The sequence below is a fragment of the Toxotes jaculatrix genome, chromosome 23, assembly GCF_017976425.1.
Source record: "Toxotes jaculatrix isolate fToxJac2 chromosome 23, fToxJac2.pri, whole genome shotgun sequence".
NCBI lineage: Eukaryota > Metazoa > Chordata > Actinopteri > Toxotidae > Toxotes > Toxotes jaculatrix.
The window spans coordinates 123,317-137,500 of NC_054416.1; the positions used below are offsets into that span (position 1 = coordinate 123,317).

Genomic DNA, 14,184 nt, shown 5'->3' on the forward strand with positions numbered 1-14,184 from the left:
CAGGTTCATTTTCATCTGCTGCTTTTGGTTTATAAAAATATTCATTTTAATATTGTGACCTATAATTTTTACTTTCATTTCTTCTTGAGACGTTTTCATTATTTTTACAATGTTATTTTTAAATTTTTTAAATGAAAGAAATCCTCGGCTGTGATTCCTCTAAATTCATCCCTGAATTTTATTTTCTCACTGAAACAGTAAAAAGATTTGACGGAGCAGGAAAATGTTCCAAACTGTTTTCAGCTTATTTTCTTATTTTCTAGGACAAAGTTTTTCACAACCCTCCAGCTGCAGCTCCTCGTTCTTGCTGCTTTATATAAACTCAACTTTATTTCTAACGCACCTTTCATACAAACATAAGTCCAAAGTTTCACATCAGAACAAAAGATTCAAATTTATAAACAATAAAACAATAAATTGATTTAAAAAACAGATTTTATTTTCTTTTATATTTATTTATTTTTATTTTAATACTAAGAGAACCTGTCATTCAAACACCCAGAGACGCACAGACCTGTGAACAGACGTTTTTTCTCTTCAGTCATTAAAACGAGTTAAAACAGCTTCATGTTTGTAAAAACACCAAATTAAATCTCAGTGTAACTGAAGTGTTTCTGTTCAAACGCTTTCAGTTTCTTCTCTGAACCGTTTAAATATAAATTACATTAAATTAATAGTTAAAACATTTTTTTCTATTTTCTTCTTAACGCAATTAAAAAAAAAACGTGCGCTAAATTAAGCTTGTCCCTTCTCTCCTCCCGTCCACTGCTTCCACACATGCGCAGTGACAGTAACCCTCAATTTGTCTGAACCGCGTGAGCAGAAACAGGAGGAAAATAAATTGAAAAGATAAAATAATAAACTAAATAATAGAGAATAAAAAGGAGTGAGAGAGAGACGGAGGAGTTATGAACCAGCTGCAGCGGTAAGACTCACATTTAACCGGGAAATAACCGGAAATCTCCCGGAACAACGTGACAGCTAACAGCTAACAGTTAGCATCAGAGTTCTTATTGTCATTATGCAAAAAGCTCAAAGGCTCAAACTCAGTGAAACGGTTCATAAAATTAGGAGAAAATCCGACTTTCTTTAAATACTTCGATATTTTAAACTGATGAAAGTTTCACTGCGACCTGCTCGGTAACTACAGACAATTTAAATCTTTAAATAAACTTTATTTGTTTTTCTTTTTAAAAATAATTTGAGTCAAACTGGATTTAAATTTAAATTTCATCTGAGTTTGTGGACAAGTTTGACATGTGGACATGTTTGGACATGTGGACATGCTGTGGACAGTTACAGTAACTGTGTGATCACATTGATCAGAGAATAATTGATCTTGTTCTGTGAGCTCTGATTGATCAGGTTTCAGAAACAGAGCTGAGAAGTTTCCACCGACTTCACTGAGTGATTTTCTTTTATTTCCTGAAAGAAGAGAAGAAAGAAAACGAGTCTGCGGCAGAAAGAGTGTAAACTGTGAACCTGATGAATGAGTGAGAGGGTGAGAGGGTGAGACCGGAACAAACTAATGAAACGATCTGTTGTTTTCTGCAGCTTCTTCACCCACTGAGGCTCAAACAGGAAGTCCTGACGTCTCGTGTGTGTGTGTGTGTGTGTGTGTCTGACTCATGATTATTTGTTATTGATTGAGACAGATGTCCCACAGGACAGACTGTCTAATCTCAGCACTGATGAGAGCAGGACTCGTTGATTGATCAGCTGTTTAATCACAGCTGGTGTTTGATGTTTACTCAGCTCTGTGAGACAGTGAGACAGTGTGGACATCATGTCTTTGTCTGTGTGAGTCAGTTGTTGATCTGATGGTGTTACAGGGTTCAGGGACGACGGGACACTGACAGAGACACTTCCTGTTTGTGTTTCAGTCCAAGAGATGAGGAGGACCAGGAGGAGTCAGACTGTCACCATGACAACAGCGACGGGACCAACAATAACAACAACACCCGACGCAAGGTGACCCCCCCCCCCCCGTCTGTCCACCCATCTGTTCACCTGTCTGTCCATCACTGCAGTGTTTCCCACATGACAGCAAACAGGGCTGTTACCATGGTGACATGTGGCGGACATTTACAGGACGTCTTCATGGACGTAGATACGAAGTTTGTTTTGCTGTTTGTGAGACAGCTGTGCCTCAGGGTAACGTCCACCGGGGGACGCCGCTGCACTGACGGGAGACATTTTGCCCTGTTGGTTCCAGGAGGGTTCAGATGAAGCTCAGTCCAGATACATCTGGATCCCTGTGTCCCCCTGTCCCTCAGATACACCTGGATCCCTGTGTCCCTCTGTTCCTCAGATACATCTGGATCCCTGTGTCCCTCTGTTCCTCAGATACATCTGGATCCCTGTGTCCCTCTGTTCCTCAGATACATCTGGATCCCTGTGTCCCTCTGTCCCTCAGATACATCTGGACTCACCTGGACTGAGCTCTGATCTTCGCACGTTTGAAAAGTGGAACTGAACATGAGACTGTTTTGGACTCAATGTCAATTCACTCTGACCTCTGTCCCTCTGTCTCTCTGTCCCTCTGTCTCTCTGAGCAGACGGTGTGTCCAGCTGCAGGTGAACACCCTCTGCAGTATAACTACACCTTCTGGTACAGCAGACGAACGCCGAGTCGTCCTGCGAGCTCTCAGAGCTACGAACAAAACATTCGACAGATCGGCACAGTGGCATCGGTACAGACACACACACACACACAGACACACACACACACACACAAACACACACACACACACACACACACACACACACACAAACACACACAGATACACACACACACAGACACACACACACACACACACACCTGAGGAACCTGTTCAGTAAGTTTGATTATTAATTTGATAAATTTGTTTAAATTCAGGAAACAAATGAAATAAAGTCCTGGAAGGTTTTTAAATGAGAATCAGACTTTTTAAGTCAATCTGATGTTGTAGAGCAGCTGTGTCCACCTGTGTCCACCTGTGTCCACCTGTGTCCAGCTGTGTCCAGCTGTGTCCACCTGTGTCCAGCTGTTTGACTGATTGTCAGATTGAAACTCTCTGTGATTCAGACTCAGTCGACAGCAACATGTTCACTGATGAACAGCTCTGATGTGGGGGAGAGGAGGAAGATAGGACAGCTCACAGCACACACAGATCTGACCCTGTGTGTGTGTGTGTGTGTGTGTGTGTGTGTGTGTGTGTGTGTGTGTGTGTGCAGGTGGAGCAGTTCTGGAAGTTTTACAGTCACCTGGTGCGACCAGGTGATCTGAGCGGACACAGCGACTTCCACCTGTTCAAGGAGGGAATCAAACCCATGTGGGAGGTAACGTGTCACATGTCACAGTGACACTGAGCTGATGGTGTGTGAGCGACTCATTAATATGATTCAGTTCATTTTCAGGTTTGAGTTTTAGAAAAGAAAAGAATTCAGAAAATATTCAGTAAGTTTGGATCAATAATTAATAACCAGAGTGTTTCACAGGTGTGTGTGTGTGTGAGTGTGTGTGTGTGTGTGTGTGTGTGTGAGAGAGAGAGAGAAACAGACGTCAGCTGATTGATGTGTTCACTATAAACATGAAAAATTAACACGTTCATCAGATGTTCACTGGTCAGGTAAAGCTCACAGGTGTGTAACTCCTCCCCCTCCTCCTCCCCCCCTCCTCGCTCTCCAGGATGAGTCGAACCGTGGGGGGGGGAAGTGGATCATTCGTCTCCGTAAAGGTTTGGCCAGTCGGTTCTGGGAGAACATCATACTGGCCATGCTGGGAGAGCAGTTCATGGTGGGAGAGGAAATCTGTGGAGCTGTGGTCTCGATTCGCTTCCAGGTAACGACAGTACGACAGCTGCTGCAGTAATACTACAGTTATACTGCAGCTATACTACACTTATAATACAGTTATACTGCAGTAATATCAGAGTCAGAATCAGAATCAGCCTGTTACTGTGATTCCTCGTCTGTTTCACATGCAGTGAGCAGCAGAGCAGCTTCTCCTCCTTCACTGCAAACAGAAAATATGAACAGAAAAAAATAAAATCAGTTCAGAAATGTTAAAATATAAAAACTATACAAAATATAAAGAGAATTTAGAAAAAGGAAAATATATTAAAAATATAAAAGTGTCGTCCACTTTTATGTCTTTTACGACGCTGCTGAGTTTAAGACAGTTTGGTCTCTCAGACGTTCAGCAGCCGTCTCGTGTCCTTCAGACCTGGACAGGTGGACGTTCAGATCCTTTACAACATTTAATCTTTGAATTTATCACAAACTGAACAGAGTTTGGACGATGACAGGAAGTGAAGACTTTTAATCTGAAAACAAACAAACGTCACAGAGTAAAACGTTAAAACAACAAAGTTCCATCAAACTGAAACTCAGACGTGTTCGTGCTTCAGTACGTGAGTAAATGTTGTTGGTTCCACTTCACTGACTCAGCGCGTCGCTGCAGGTTGATGCTACAGGTGAGTTCACACCTGCAGTCTGGTCATAAGTATGTGGACGTCAGTGTGATGAGTCTTGGTTCTGTTCATCGAGTCTGAAGTTAAATCACTGACGTGATGATGAGAACAAAGTGTGAACAGCTGAACAGATTCATGACACGTCTGTCTGTCTCCACCTGTCTGTAGCTGCCTGTCTGTCTCCACCTGTCTCCACCTGTCTGTCTCCACCTGTCTGTCTCCGCCTGTCTGTCTCCGCCTGTCTGTCACTGCCTGTCTGTCTCCACCTCTCTGTCTCCACCTCTCTGTCTCCGTCTGACTGTCTCCGTCTGTCTGTCTCTACCTGTGTCCCTGTCAGGAGGACATCTTATCGATCTGGAACAGAACGTCCAATGATCAGACGACAACGTCCAGAATCAGAGACACTCTGAGACGAGTCCTGAACCTTCCAGCCAACACTATCATGGAGTACAAGACGCACAACGACAGCCTCAGGTACCAACACTGCTACACAACAGCTACACAACATCATCATGGTACACAAACACAAACTGAAACTTCAGAGTTAATAACACATGAAGCAAATCAACAACAACAACATCATCCTGCATCTTAGTAAACAGAGTTCCAGTAAAACCTGATTCCTTTTAGAACCAGGTTTGTTATGTTGGATGGAAAAGGATCAGACTCAGAACCAGGACCAGGTCTTCACAGAGTCTGTCTGTGTGTTTCAGGGACAACTCGAGCTTCAGAAACACAAAGATTTCCCTCTGACGCCACGATCAGCTGACTGTCCTCTGTCCAATCAGGACGCAGAGCACCATCATCACACTCTGCTCTGTCATTGGCCAGTTGAGGAGTGTGTGTGTGTGTGTGTGTGTGTGTGCAGATTATGGACCAACAAAGTGAGTGGACTGAAGCTGTTTCACTGTTTTATTATTTCTGATATTGATCGATCAGTCACTGATTGATTGGTGATCATCATTAAAACCAAACTGCAAAACAACCTGTGTGTGTTTATCATCTGCTGCTGATCTGGATCAGTCTCTGGGTCTGATTGATTGATTGATTGATTGATTGACTGACAGACAGACAGACAGCGCCTCCCAGGCGGTGCCGCCCGGTGTGGGGCTCAAACCCACGATCCTGAGATTCAGTCTCGTGCTTTAATCGTCGTTTTGTTTCTGTTTGAAAGTTTGAAACGACAGAAAATGAAAGAAAGTAAAACTGCACGAGGAGGAAAGAGACAGACAGTGGGACAGGGTGAGACAGAGTGGGACAGCATGTATTAACGTGGTGACAGACAATAATTCATGTGTCACAGATCATGTGATCACTTTACCAAGAACAACACATTCATTCATCCACATGTATGTTCACATGAACATGTATGTGCTGTGTGTGTGGTGCAGGTCAGAGTGCCTTTGAGCCAGGCACCACTCTCCTCTCCCACAGTACACAGACACGTTCCAGGTCTAATCCTGTCTCTATTCCTGGCTGAGGACCAGCTGGGACCTGTGATCTCTGAGCATGGACATAATCCAGATCAGGATTAACAGATCAGCTCAACACAGGACCAGAACCACGCAGGACATGGTCACCTGACAAGGACACGGACACACGAAGGACACTGCAGCTGAACTGAAACTCTGCAGAGCCTCAGGATTCAGTACCACAGACCTGGCAACCTGCAGACTGACTGAACAGATGCTGAGTCACAGCTGGAGCAGAGGTGGGACAGAACTCTGTGTGTGTGTGTGTGTGTGTTTCATGTTCAGTCAGGTTTCACTGTGAAAAATCAATTTCAGTTAAAATCTTAAAGTTTCTTGAATCGATCTCCACATTATTGATTATTGATTTGTGTTCACTCAGTTTCAGACACAGACTCTTCATCTCCTCCTCCTCTTCCTCATTATGGGTTAATGTGACTCTGTCACCTGTCTGCACCTGTCCACGGGTAGAGTGTCCATCTGTGACATCAGAGGGAGGCCGATGATGTCATCAGTCAGGAAACAGTTTCCACAAATGAACAGAGACTCACACACACACACACTCACACTCATCCTCTCATCACAGACTTTAACCTGAAGCCAAAGTTCGTCTTGAACCTCAAACAAGATTAAACTAAAGCCTCTCTCTCTCTCTCTCTCTCTCTCTCTCTCTCTCTCTCTCTCCCTCTCTCTCTCTCTCTCTCTCTCTCCCTGTTCGACCTGACATCAGCATTTTCCGTCCGTTTGTTCGTTTCAGGATTTTTTTCGTTTCAACTGAAACTGAAAGTTTCTCTTTGGACAAATGAAGCTCTGAGAGGAAGGTAAGCTGTGTGTGTATGTGTGTGTCTGTGTGTGTGTGTGTTTGTGTCTGTCTGTGTGTGTGTGTGTGTGTGTGTGTCTGTCTGTGTGTGTGTGTGTGTGTGTGTGTCTGTGTGTCTGTGTGTGTGTGTGTTCCTGTGTATTATTGAAGGTGAAAATCTGCACTGATCCAGTTTCAGCTGATCTCTGATCAGAAATCAAACGTGACTCAGCAGCTGCAGACTTAATCAATCAGGTCGATCAGTCAGATCTCCATGCTGATCAGATCAAACACTTTAACTCTTTGATTTAGCTCTGTAGCTGTGTTAGCTGTTAGCATCAGTGTTCATGGTCTCTTTGTATCATACGTGTTGAAAATGAACATACGTGTATAATGAAACCAGGTTAATGAGACTCTGAGCTTCTTCATGATTCTTAAACTGATTGTCTTCACAGTGATGTCATCAGTGATGTCATCAGGTGTGACAAAGTGCCATTAGCCTCAATTCAAACCTGGGTTCAGTCCAGATGACGTGAAGACGTCTCACTCTGTTTTATCATGAAGGTATCCCAGAATGCATTTCACATCAGCTGTCAGTGTCCTCCTCGTTCATAAAAATAAATTCAGTCTGATGTTTTCAGAGCTGTGGAGCTTTCAGTCAGTGCTCATGGTCTTCCTCATCAGAGAGAACAGAGTCAGTGTGAATCTAACATTTAAACATCAGGTGGTAAACAACATTAAACCAGGAAAATATTTCAGAGTGAGATTTTAATGTGAACTCACTGGATGACATCATCAGACAGGTGTGTGATGTCATCAGGTGAGTGTGGCGTCCGGCTCGTTGCTGGCTCTCAGAGCAGTGATGATGATCTCTCTCTCAGCTTGTGTTAAGAGCGTTAGCATTGTTGCTATACTTAGCGCTCTTTAGCATTAGCTAATGGTGTCAGTCAGCATTAATGTGAAGCTTTAAAGGTCAAAGGTCACAGCAGTCAGCTGAGGATGTTCAGTCGTTTGGAGATTCAGTGTTAAATAAAAAAACAGATGAACTGCTCCGTCATCGTTTCTGATTCTGTTAGCTGATTGTCTCATTGATGAGTTTGTCCTCGTCCTCTGTCCCTATAATTCAGACACGTCCTCATAGTAAAACTGAGTCAGAGACGTGCAGATAAACACAAACTGAACTGAAACAGATTCTATTGTTTTTATTTCCTCAGGTCGTCACGATGCAGCGTCCTCTCTGGTTCTTATCGTCGTGTTTGTGGTTGCTCTGTGTGAAGGAGGTTTGGATGGCGACCTTCAAGCTTGCTCTGATTGGTCCATGGTCATGTGACCCCCTGTTCTCACGGGCGATGCCGACGGCGGCGGCCAACCTGGCGTTGTCACGGTTACGGGGTGACAGCAGCCTGAGCAGAGGATATTGGTACGATGTGAAACTATTGGACGAGGATTGCTCCGCCTCCAAAGGTTCGTTAGATAATCAGCTAACAAAGAATCGACCAATCAGCATTAAGAACAATGATTTTAATAAAACTGTCAAAGTGAAATATTTTAACTTGAGCTGAAGGTAACATCAGACTGACAAAGTTTCGTTACATTAATAAAACTGATTCTTCTTCTCTGGTTTCATTTAAGCTCTGACAGAACTTGCAGAGATGGATGGTTATGGCCACGCCTACATCGGGCCTTTTAACCCCGCCCTCTGTCACGCCGCCTCCTTATTAGCTCAGCACTGGGAGGCGGGACTTGCCTCTCCAGGCTGTCTGGATGCCGATTGGCCGAACCTGCCGCCCGTCCCTCCTCCCAGCAGAGTCCTGTTCGCCGTGCTGAGGTTTTTCCGCTGGGCTCACGTCGGCGTCGTCTCAGGTGAACAGGTGACATCATTTCATGTCGTTTCAGTTCAGTTCGGTTTATGGATGAAATTCAGTCTGATTCAAATCTGGAAACATGAAAGTTACCAGGGGTGATTGAAAAGTTTGTGGGGCTCGGAGACGCACAGTCACACAGTCACACGTCCTGGATCGAACGGATCTCGTCCCTTTAGAAGTTGCCGTCTTTTGCCTACAGGAAGTGGTCCACAGCAGCGATGGTGTCATCATCACTGTCTCGGAGCTCATCCAGTGAACTGATGAATCATCGTTCAGACGTTTTAAACATTTTATTCATCTGCTGTAAAATGAAATGTTAAATTAAACTTTGAGAAATTAAATAAAGTTTTAATCGTATGAGATCAAACAGATGTTTTCCGTTTCAGACGTGTTTTTTTCATTACTGATACGAGATAAAAATCTGTCTCCTCTTCGTCTTCATCGTCAGCTCCATCCAGCCTGTGGGAGAACACCGGACAGGAAGTGGCCTCAGCGCTCCGGGCTATGGGCCTGCCGATCGGTCCGGTGGTTACCATGGAAACAAAGAACAAGGGCGGAGCTCGGGAGGCGCTGAGAGCAATCAGAGAGGCCGACGAGGTCAAAGGTCAGAGCTGAGAAATCTGATTTATAAAGGTTGTTCTGTTTATCAATAACTGAGTGAAAATCTGCTTCAGGTTGAATTATCATTCATCACGATCAATACATCAATACATCTGACAGGTGTCCTGTAATAATCGATTGTTCAGGAAGTAAAATATAAAAAACATTGTTCTCATGTCTCAGAGACAGAGACGAGGAGCTGGTTCTGCTGAGGAACCTCAGGAGGTTCATGGCGTGGACTCATCACAGTAGAACAGAGTAGATTCACAGTAGAAGGAAGTCGATTGTAAAGCAGCTCAGCTGTTTCTGATCGCGTCGTGTGAATGATCTGCTGCGATCAGACGTTTCAGCTGCTTCACCTGTTCTCTGTTTCAGTGGTGATCATGTGCATGAGCTCCGTCCTGATTGGTGGAGAGGATCAGAGAGAGCTCCTATTGGCTGCTCTGGACATGGGAATGGTTTCTGACGGTTACGTGTTTATACCGTACGACGCCCTGCTGTACGCCATGCCGTACCAGGTAACTGATCAATAACTGATCACTTTAAACTGAGGCAGTAACTCATCACGTCTGATCTGCTGAAACGTCTGAAGCTGTAGTTCCAGCTGTGACCTGAGGAGGCGCCGCTGCAAAGCGACTGGACGACAATAAAAACCTTTATACAGGAAATAATCTGTTCGTCCAAACCTCAGATTCATCGATACAGTTGTAAACTGTTTGATACTGAGTTCTGATTGGTTCCCTCGTTCTGTCCAATCAGGAGACGGCGTTCCCTCAGCTAACCAACAGCACGCAGCTTCGTCACGCCTATGGCTCCGTCCTGACCGTTACCATGGCATCTGACCAGAGTTTCTACGAATCTTTTCGTGAGGCTCAGATCAGCCGAGAGATCCGCTCGTCTGTCGCTGCGACAGAGGTAAACAAACAAACACGCAACAACATGTAAACACAACTGTACTGACGTATGTGTGTGTGGACCTCAGGTGTAGGGCTGTCGTACTGCACACACCTGTGTGAGCGTGTTTCTGTGTGCTCAGGTGTGTCATAGACAGGTGACAGAGGAAACACTGCAGGTGAAGGAGCAGGTGTAAAAACTCTGGATGAAGTTTTTTCCTGAATTTCGTCTGCAGGTGTCTCCAGTCTTCGGGACCGTCTATAACATGGTGTACTTTGTGGCGAAGGCGGTGGAGGAGCGTCGTCAGGCGGGGGGCGGGCACTGGGTGACAGGTGACCAGCTCGTCCAATCAGACGGAGGCTTTGATTTCCAGGGCTTCAATCAGGTCAGGTCCTTTAAAGGTTTCAACACATGTAGCTGAAGGTGTTTGCTGACCTGAGGTCAGCTGAGCCTGATCCTGATGAATCTGTTTCTCTGAGTTTCTCTTTATGTGGATTCGTTGGTCAAAGATTTTCCACTGAAAAGAATCAGACTGATTTTATCAGCAAAGGTCGAAGTGTTTCTGTGAATCAGGTCAGCTGCATCTGATCAACTGATCAGATTCAGAGGTTTTTATTTCACAGGTCAGAAAATGTTCAACATGTAAAACCTGCTCCTTCGCATCGAGCTGCTGAGGCTCAGTCAGCTGATTGGTTTCCTCTGGCTTCACTGATCAGTGAAGCCAGTGAAGTCATCTGTGTAACACTGGAAGTTTCTGGAAGTTTCCTAAGGGAACAAATAGAAGGTGAAGTGAACTGGTCCAAGCTCTGAACCTGGTGGAACTCCGTGTTTAACTTGTTGTTGACGTGTACAGACTGAAATCGATGTGATTGGTCAGAGGTAAACCAGCTGAGTGCGGCTCCAGTTACATGTTCCAGCCTCTGTAACAGGATGTGATGTCAGTGATGTCAGTGGTGTCACTGCAGCACTAAGATCAGACAGACGGGGACAGAGACGAGTCCTGTGTCCGATGCTGTCTCTGTGCTGTGATTCACTCTGAATCCAGACTGAAGATCATTGAATAAATCACTGATCTGAGGAAAGTCTGAGCTGACTGAGCGTGTGCAGCTGAAACACCTGCATCAAGCTGAGTCAGCTTTTTAATCACAGTGACTTCACAGGACAGTGGGACGGACACTGACAGGAGGAATTCATCATGTCCAACAGAAAGCTGCTGACAATACAGTTTATTTACACTGAGAGAAGCTGAGTCTGATGCTAACATCGTTAGCTTAATCTGCACCGACAACTGAAACTCAGCTCGACTCAGGTGACATCATCAGTCACATGATGAACCAGGTGGTGCAGCGTGATGAAGACGTCGGCCTCAGCTTCACTTTCTCTCTTTGCCTGTTTTTCTTTTTAATCAGGTGTTGTATGGGGGTAGAGAGGGGCGTGGCCTGCAGGCCAGGTACGTGGTGTTGGACAGCGACGGCGACAGACTCGTGCCGACGCACTCGCTCGCTCCGACGCACACGGACGGGACGGTCGGAGGTCTGAGGCCACTGAGCCGCTCCTTCACCTTCCCCGGAGGAAAACCCCCCACAGCCAGCTTCTGTTGGTTCAGTCCAGAGGAGGCCTGCGGCGGGGGTTAGTTCAATGGCCTGTGGGGGGGTGGGAACTTTGAGTTTCTGAGGCCAGTGTGTGTGTGTGTGTGTGTGTGAAACAGGAACAGGAAGTGAAACTGAAATCATTTCATTTCCTGTTGATCTGCAGGCGTGGACACACTGACCCTGTCCTCTGTCTTCCTGTTACTCTGCGCTGTGATTGGAGCGTTTTTCTACTGGATCAGGTCAAAACACACACACACACACGCACACACACACACACACTGAAGTTAAATCTGTTTGTACTCGACCTTCACATGTTATCATATGGTTAAAGTGTAAAGCTGGTGATGATGATGATGATGATGATGCTGATGATGATGATGATGATGGTGATGATGATGTACAGGAAGTACCACAGAGCAGAGAACTTAACAAAACTGATCCTGAGTCTGGACGACATCGTTTTCATCGACACTCAGGTCAGCAGGAAGGTGAGTTTCACCTGAGAGACGCTGATTCACTGACGTTTGACGGCTGAACAGCAACGTGATGATGATGATGATGATGTTGCTGATGTTGTTGCTGTAGAAACTGAACGATGAATCCATCATGAGGAGTTTGCTGGAAATTAAAACTCCGTTCCGCTCAATCGCTCGAAGCTACATCCTGACGACACCTGAGAGCTCGAACATAGGAATACTGGAGGTACACCTGCACCTGCACCTGCACCTGCCCCTGACCCTGCCCCTGTGTCTGTGTCTGTGATGCACTGACTCTTTCACTCTGATTGGTTGTCTTGTTACCAGGGCGACTGGGTTTGGCTGAAGAAGATTCCTGTTGGGATGACGATGACGGCTGTCAATCAAAACACCCAGAGTCTGTTCAGCCACGTAAGAATCAGAGTAGATCCACAGCAGATCCACAGTAGATCCACAGTAGATTCACAGTAGATTCACAGTAGATTCACAGTAGATCCACGGAAGATTCACAGTAGATCCACGGTAGATCCACAGTAGATTCACAGTAGATCCACAGTAGATTCACAGTAGATCCACAGTAGATCCACAGTAGATTCACAGTAGAGTTTCTCTACAGAATGAAGTCGAGTGTTTTGTCCAGTGAAGACAGAGAAACAGCAGCAGCAGCTTCCACAGTTAAAAAGTTAATATCCCATCATGCTCTGCGGCGTGTGTGCGGCTGAGGTAAAGGTGTAAGTGATGCTGAGTCACAGACGTCTTCGTGCTCAGGGAGGAAACTGTCGTCTGATCCACAGGAAACGCGTCAGTGAGCAGCATCGTGGTCGACGGTCGCAGCGAATCATCGTGATCCTCGTTTGTTAGTTTGACATAAAGAAAGCGTCTCGTCGTCAGACTGAGTCAGCGGTCGTCCACAGGACGTCCACTGACTCAGTCCTCCGTTACTCTGCAGTGAAACGTGTCTGTCCTGATGGGAGGAGTCTCCTCCAGGACCCCCGTCCTCAGGACAGGATGAGTATGGACGTGATGTGAATCAGATGCTGTGGTTTCCACAGTCAGCTGATCTCAGTCCAGGTGGACACCTGTGTGGACAATGTGTCAGGCAGGTCTCTGGTCCACAACATCCAGGTATTTGTAGAATCAATCCCAGAATGCATTGAGGCTGCTCAGGTGTGAGGTGCAGGACAGACACAGAAACTTTCTGTTGGTTTTTCTTTTGATTTGTCAAATTTTTAAAATCACAAAGAGAAATTTTAGTTTTTAGTTTAAAGACTTTGTTAAAAAGACGTCGTCTCTGTCCAGCTGCGGGAGATGAGACACGAGAACCTGAACCTGTACCTGGGACTGTTCCTGGACTCGGGGATCTTCGCTCTGGTGGTCGAACACTGTCCCCGAGGGAGTCTGTCCGACCTGCTGTCCGACAGCAGCATGAGGCTGGACTGGATGTTCAAGTCGTCGCTGCTGATGGATCTGATCAAGGTGCAGCTGCTCCACCAGGAACCTGAATAACAACATAAAGACATTTAAAATGGAATGAGTCAGCGCTTCACCCTCTGCTGTGTGTGTGTGTGTGTGTGTGTGTGTGTGTTTCAGGGGATGAAGTATCTTCATCTTCGAGGTCTGAGTCACGGTCGACTAAAGTCCACAAACTGTTTAGTCGATGGACGTTTTGTTCTGAAAGTCACAGACTACGGACTTCCCATGATCCTTCACTCTCAGGGCCTCAGCCACTCTGACGATCCTCAGGGTAAAAACACGAAATACAAAACGTTTTTATTTCATTGAAACATGAAGACAAAGGTTTGATTCTGCTGTTGATGTAACAACCTGTCTGTCCACCTGTCTCTGTGTCTCAGAGCTGCTGTGGACGGCTCCGGAGCTTTTGAGAAATCCGGTCCGAGGAGGCTCGTTTGCTGGAGATGTCTTCAGTTTCTCCATCATCATACAGGAAGTGATCTCACGAACTCTGCCGTACGCCATGATGGACATGCCCGCCCACGGTGAGATGGGGTCTCTACCTGTCTGTGTAACCAGCTGT

The 14,184-nt window shown here is 45.6% G+C and overlaps 2 protein-coding genes across 5 annotated transcripts in view; both read left to right on the forward strand.

Moving 5' to 3' along the window:
* The first annotated feature begins 771 nt into the window (after window positions 1–771).
* Window positions 772–14,184, forward strand: part of LOC121176892 (eukaryotic translation initiation factor 4E type 2-like) — a 15,926-nt gene continuing 2,513 nt past the window's right edge. The window contains exons 1-7 of one of the 3 annotated variants that reach the window (XR_005893099.1): window positions 772–925; window positions 1,833–1,971; window positions 2,559–2,693; window positions 3,217–3,321; window positions 3,671–3,823; window positions 4,792–4,928; window positions 5,168–5,309. Coding sequence is in view for 2 of the 3 variants with exons in the window: in XM_041031019.1 (XP_040886953.1) it covers window positions 909–925; window positions 1,833–1,971; window positions 2,559–2,693; window positions 3,217–3,321; window positions 3,671–3,823; window positions 4,792–4,928; window positions 5,168–5,207 (726 nt within the window). In the remaining variant the exon portion in view is untranslated. Of the gene's footprint in view, window positions 926–1,832; window positions 1,972–2,558; window positions 2,694–3,216; window positions 3,322–3,670; window positions 3,824–4,791; window positions 4,929–5,167; window positions 5,434–14,184 lie in introns of those variants that run through there. The other 2 variants (XM_041031019.1, XM_041031020.1) reach the window with 2 other exon arrangements.
* Window positions 6,612–14,184, forward strand: part of LOC121176876 (retinal guanylyl cyclase 2-like) — a 16,476-nt gene continuing 8,903 nt past the window's right edge. For both annotated transcript variants that reach the window (XR_005893094.1, XM_041030991.1), the window contains exons 1-15: window positions 6,612–6,744; window positions 7,937–8,186; window positions 8,355–8,585; window positions 9,036–9,191; window positions 9,563–9,705; window positions 9,947–10,102; window positions 10,317–10,466; window positions 11,491–11,710; window positions 11,837–11,912; window positions 12,077–12,161; window positions 12,259–12,375; window positions 12,477–12,560; window positions 13,449–13,625; window positions 13,740–13,893; window positions 14,003–14,146. Coding sequence is in view for 1 of the 2 variants with exons in the window: in XM_041030991.1 (XP_040886925.1) it covers window positions 7,946–8,186; window positions 8,355–8,585; window positions 9,036–9,191; window positions 9,563–9,705; window positions 9,947–10,102; window positions 10,317–10,466; window positions 11,491–11,710; window positions 11,837–11,912; window positions 12,077–12,161; window positions 12,259–12,375; window positions 12,477–12,560; window positions 13,449–13,625; window positions 13,740–13,893; window positions 14,003–14,146 (2,134 nt within the window). In the remaining variant the exon portion in view is untranslated. The remainder of the gene's footprint in view (window positions 6,745–7,936; window positions 8,187–8,354; window positions 8,586–9,035; window positions 9,192–9,562; window positions 9,706–9,946; window positions 10,103–10,316; window positions 10,467–11,490; window positions 11,711–11,836; window positions 11,913–12,076; window positions 12,162–12,258; window positions 12,376–12,476; window positions 12,561–13,448; window positions 13,626–13,739; window positions 13,894–14,002; window positions 14,147–14,184) is intronic.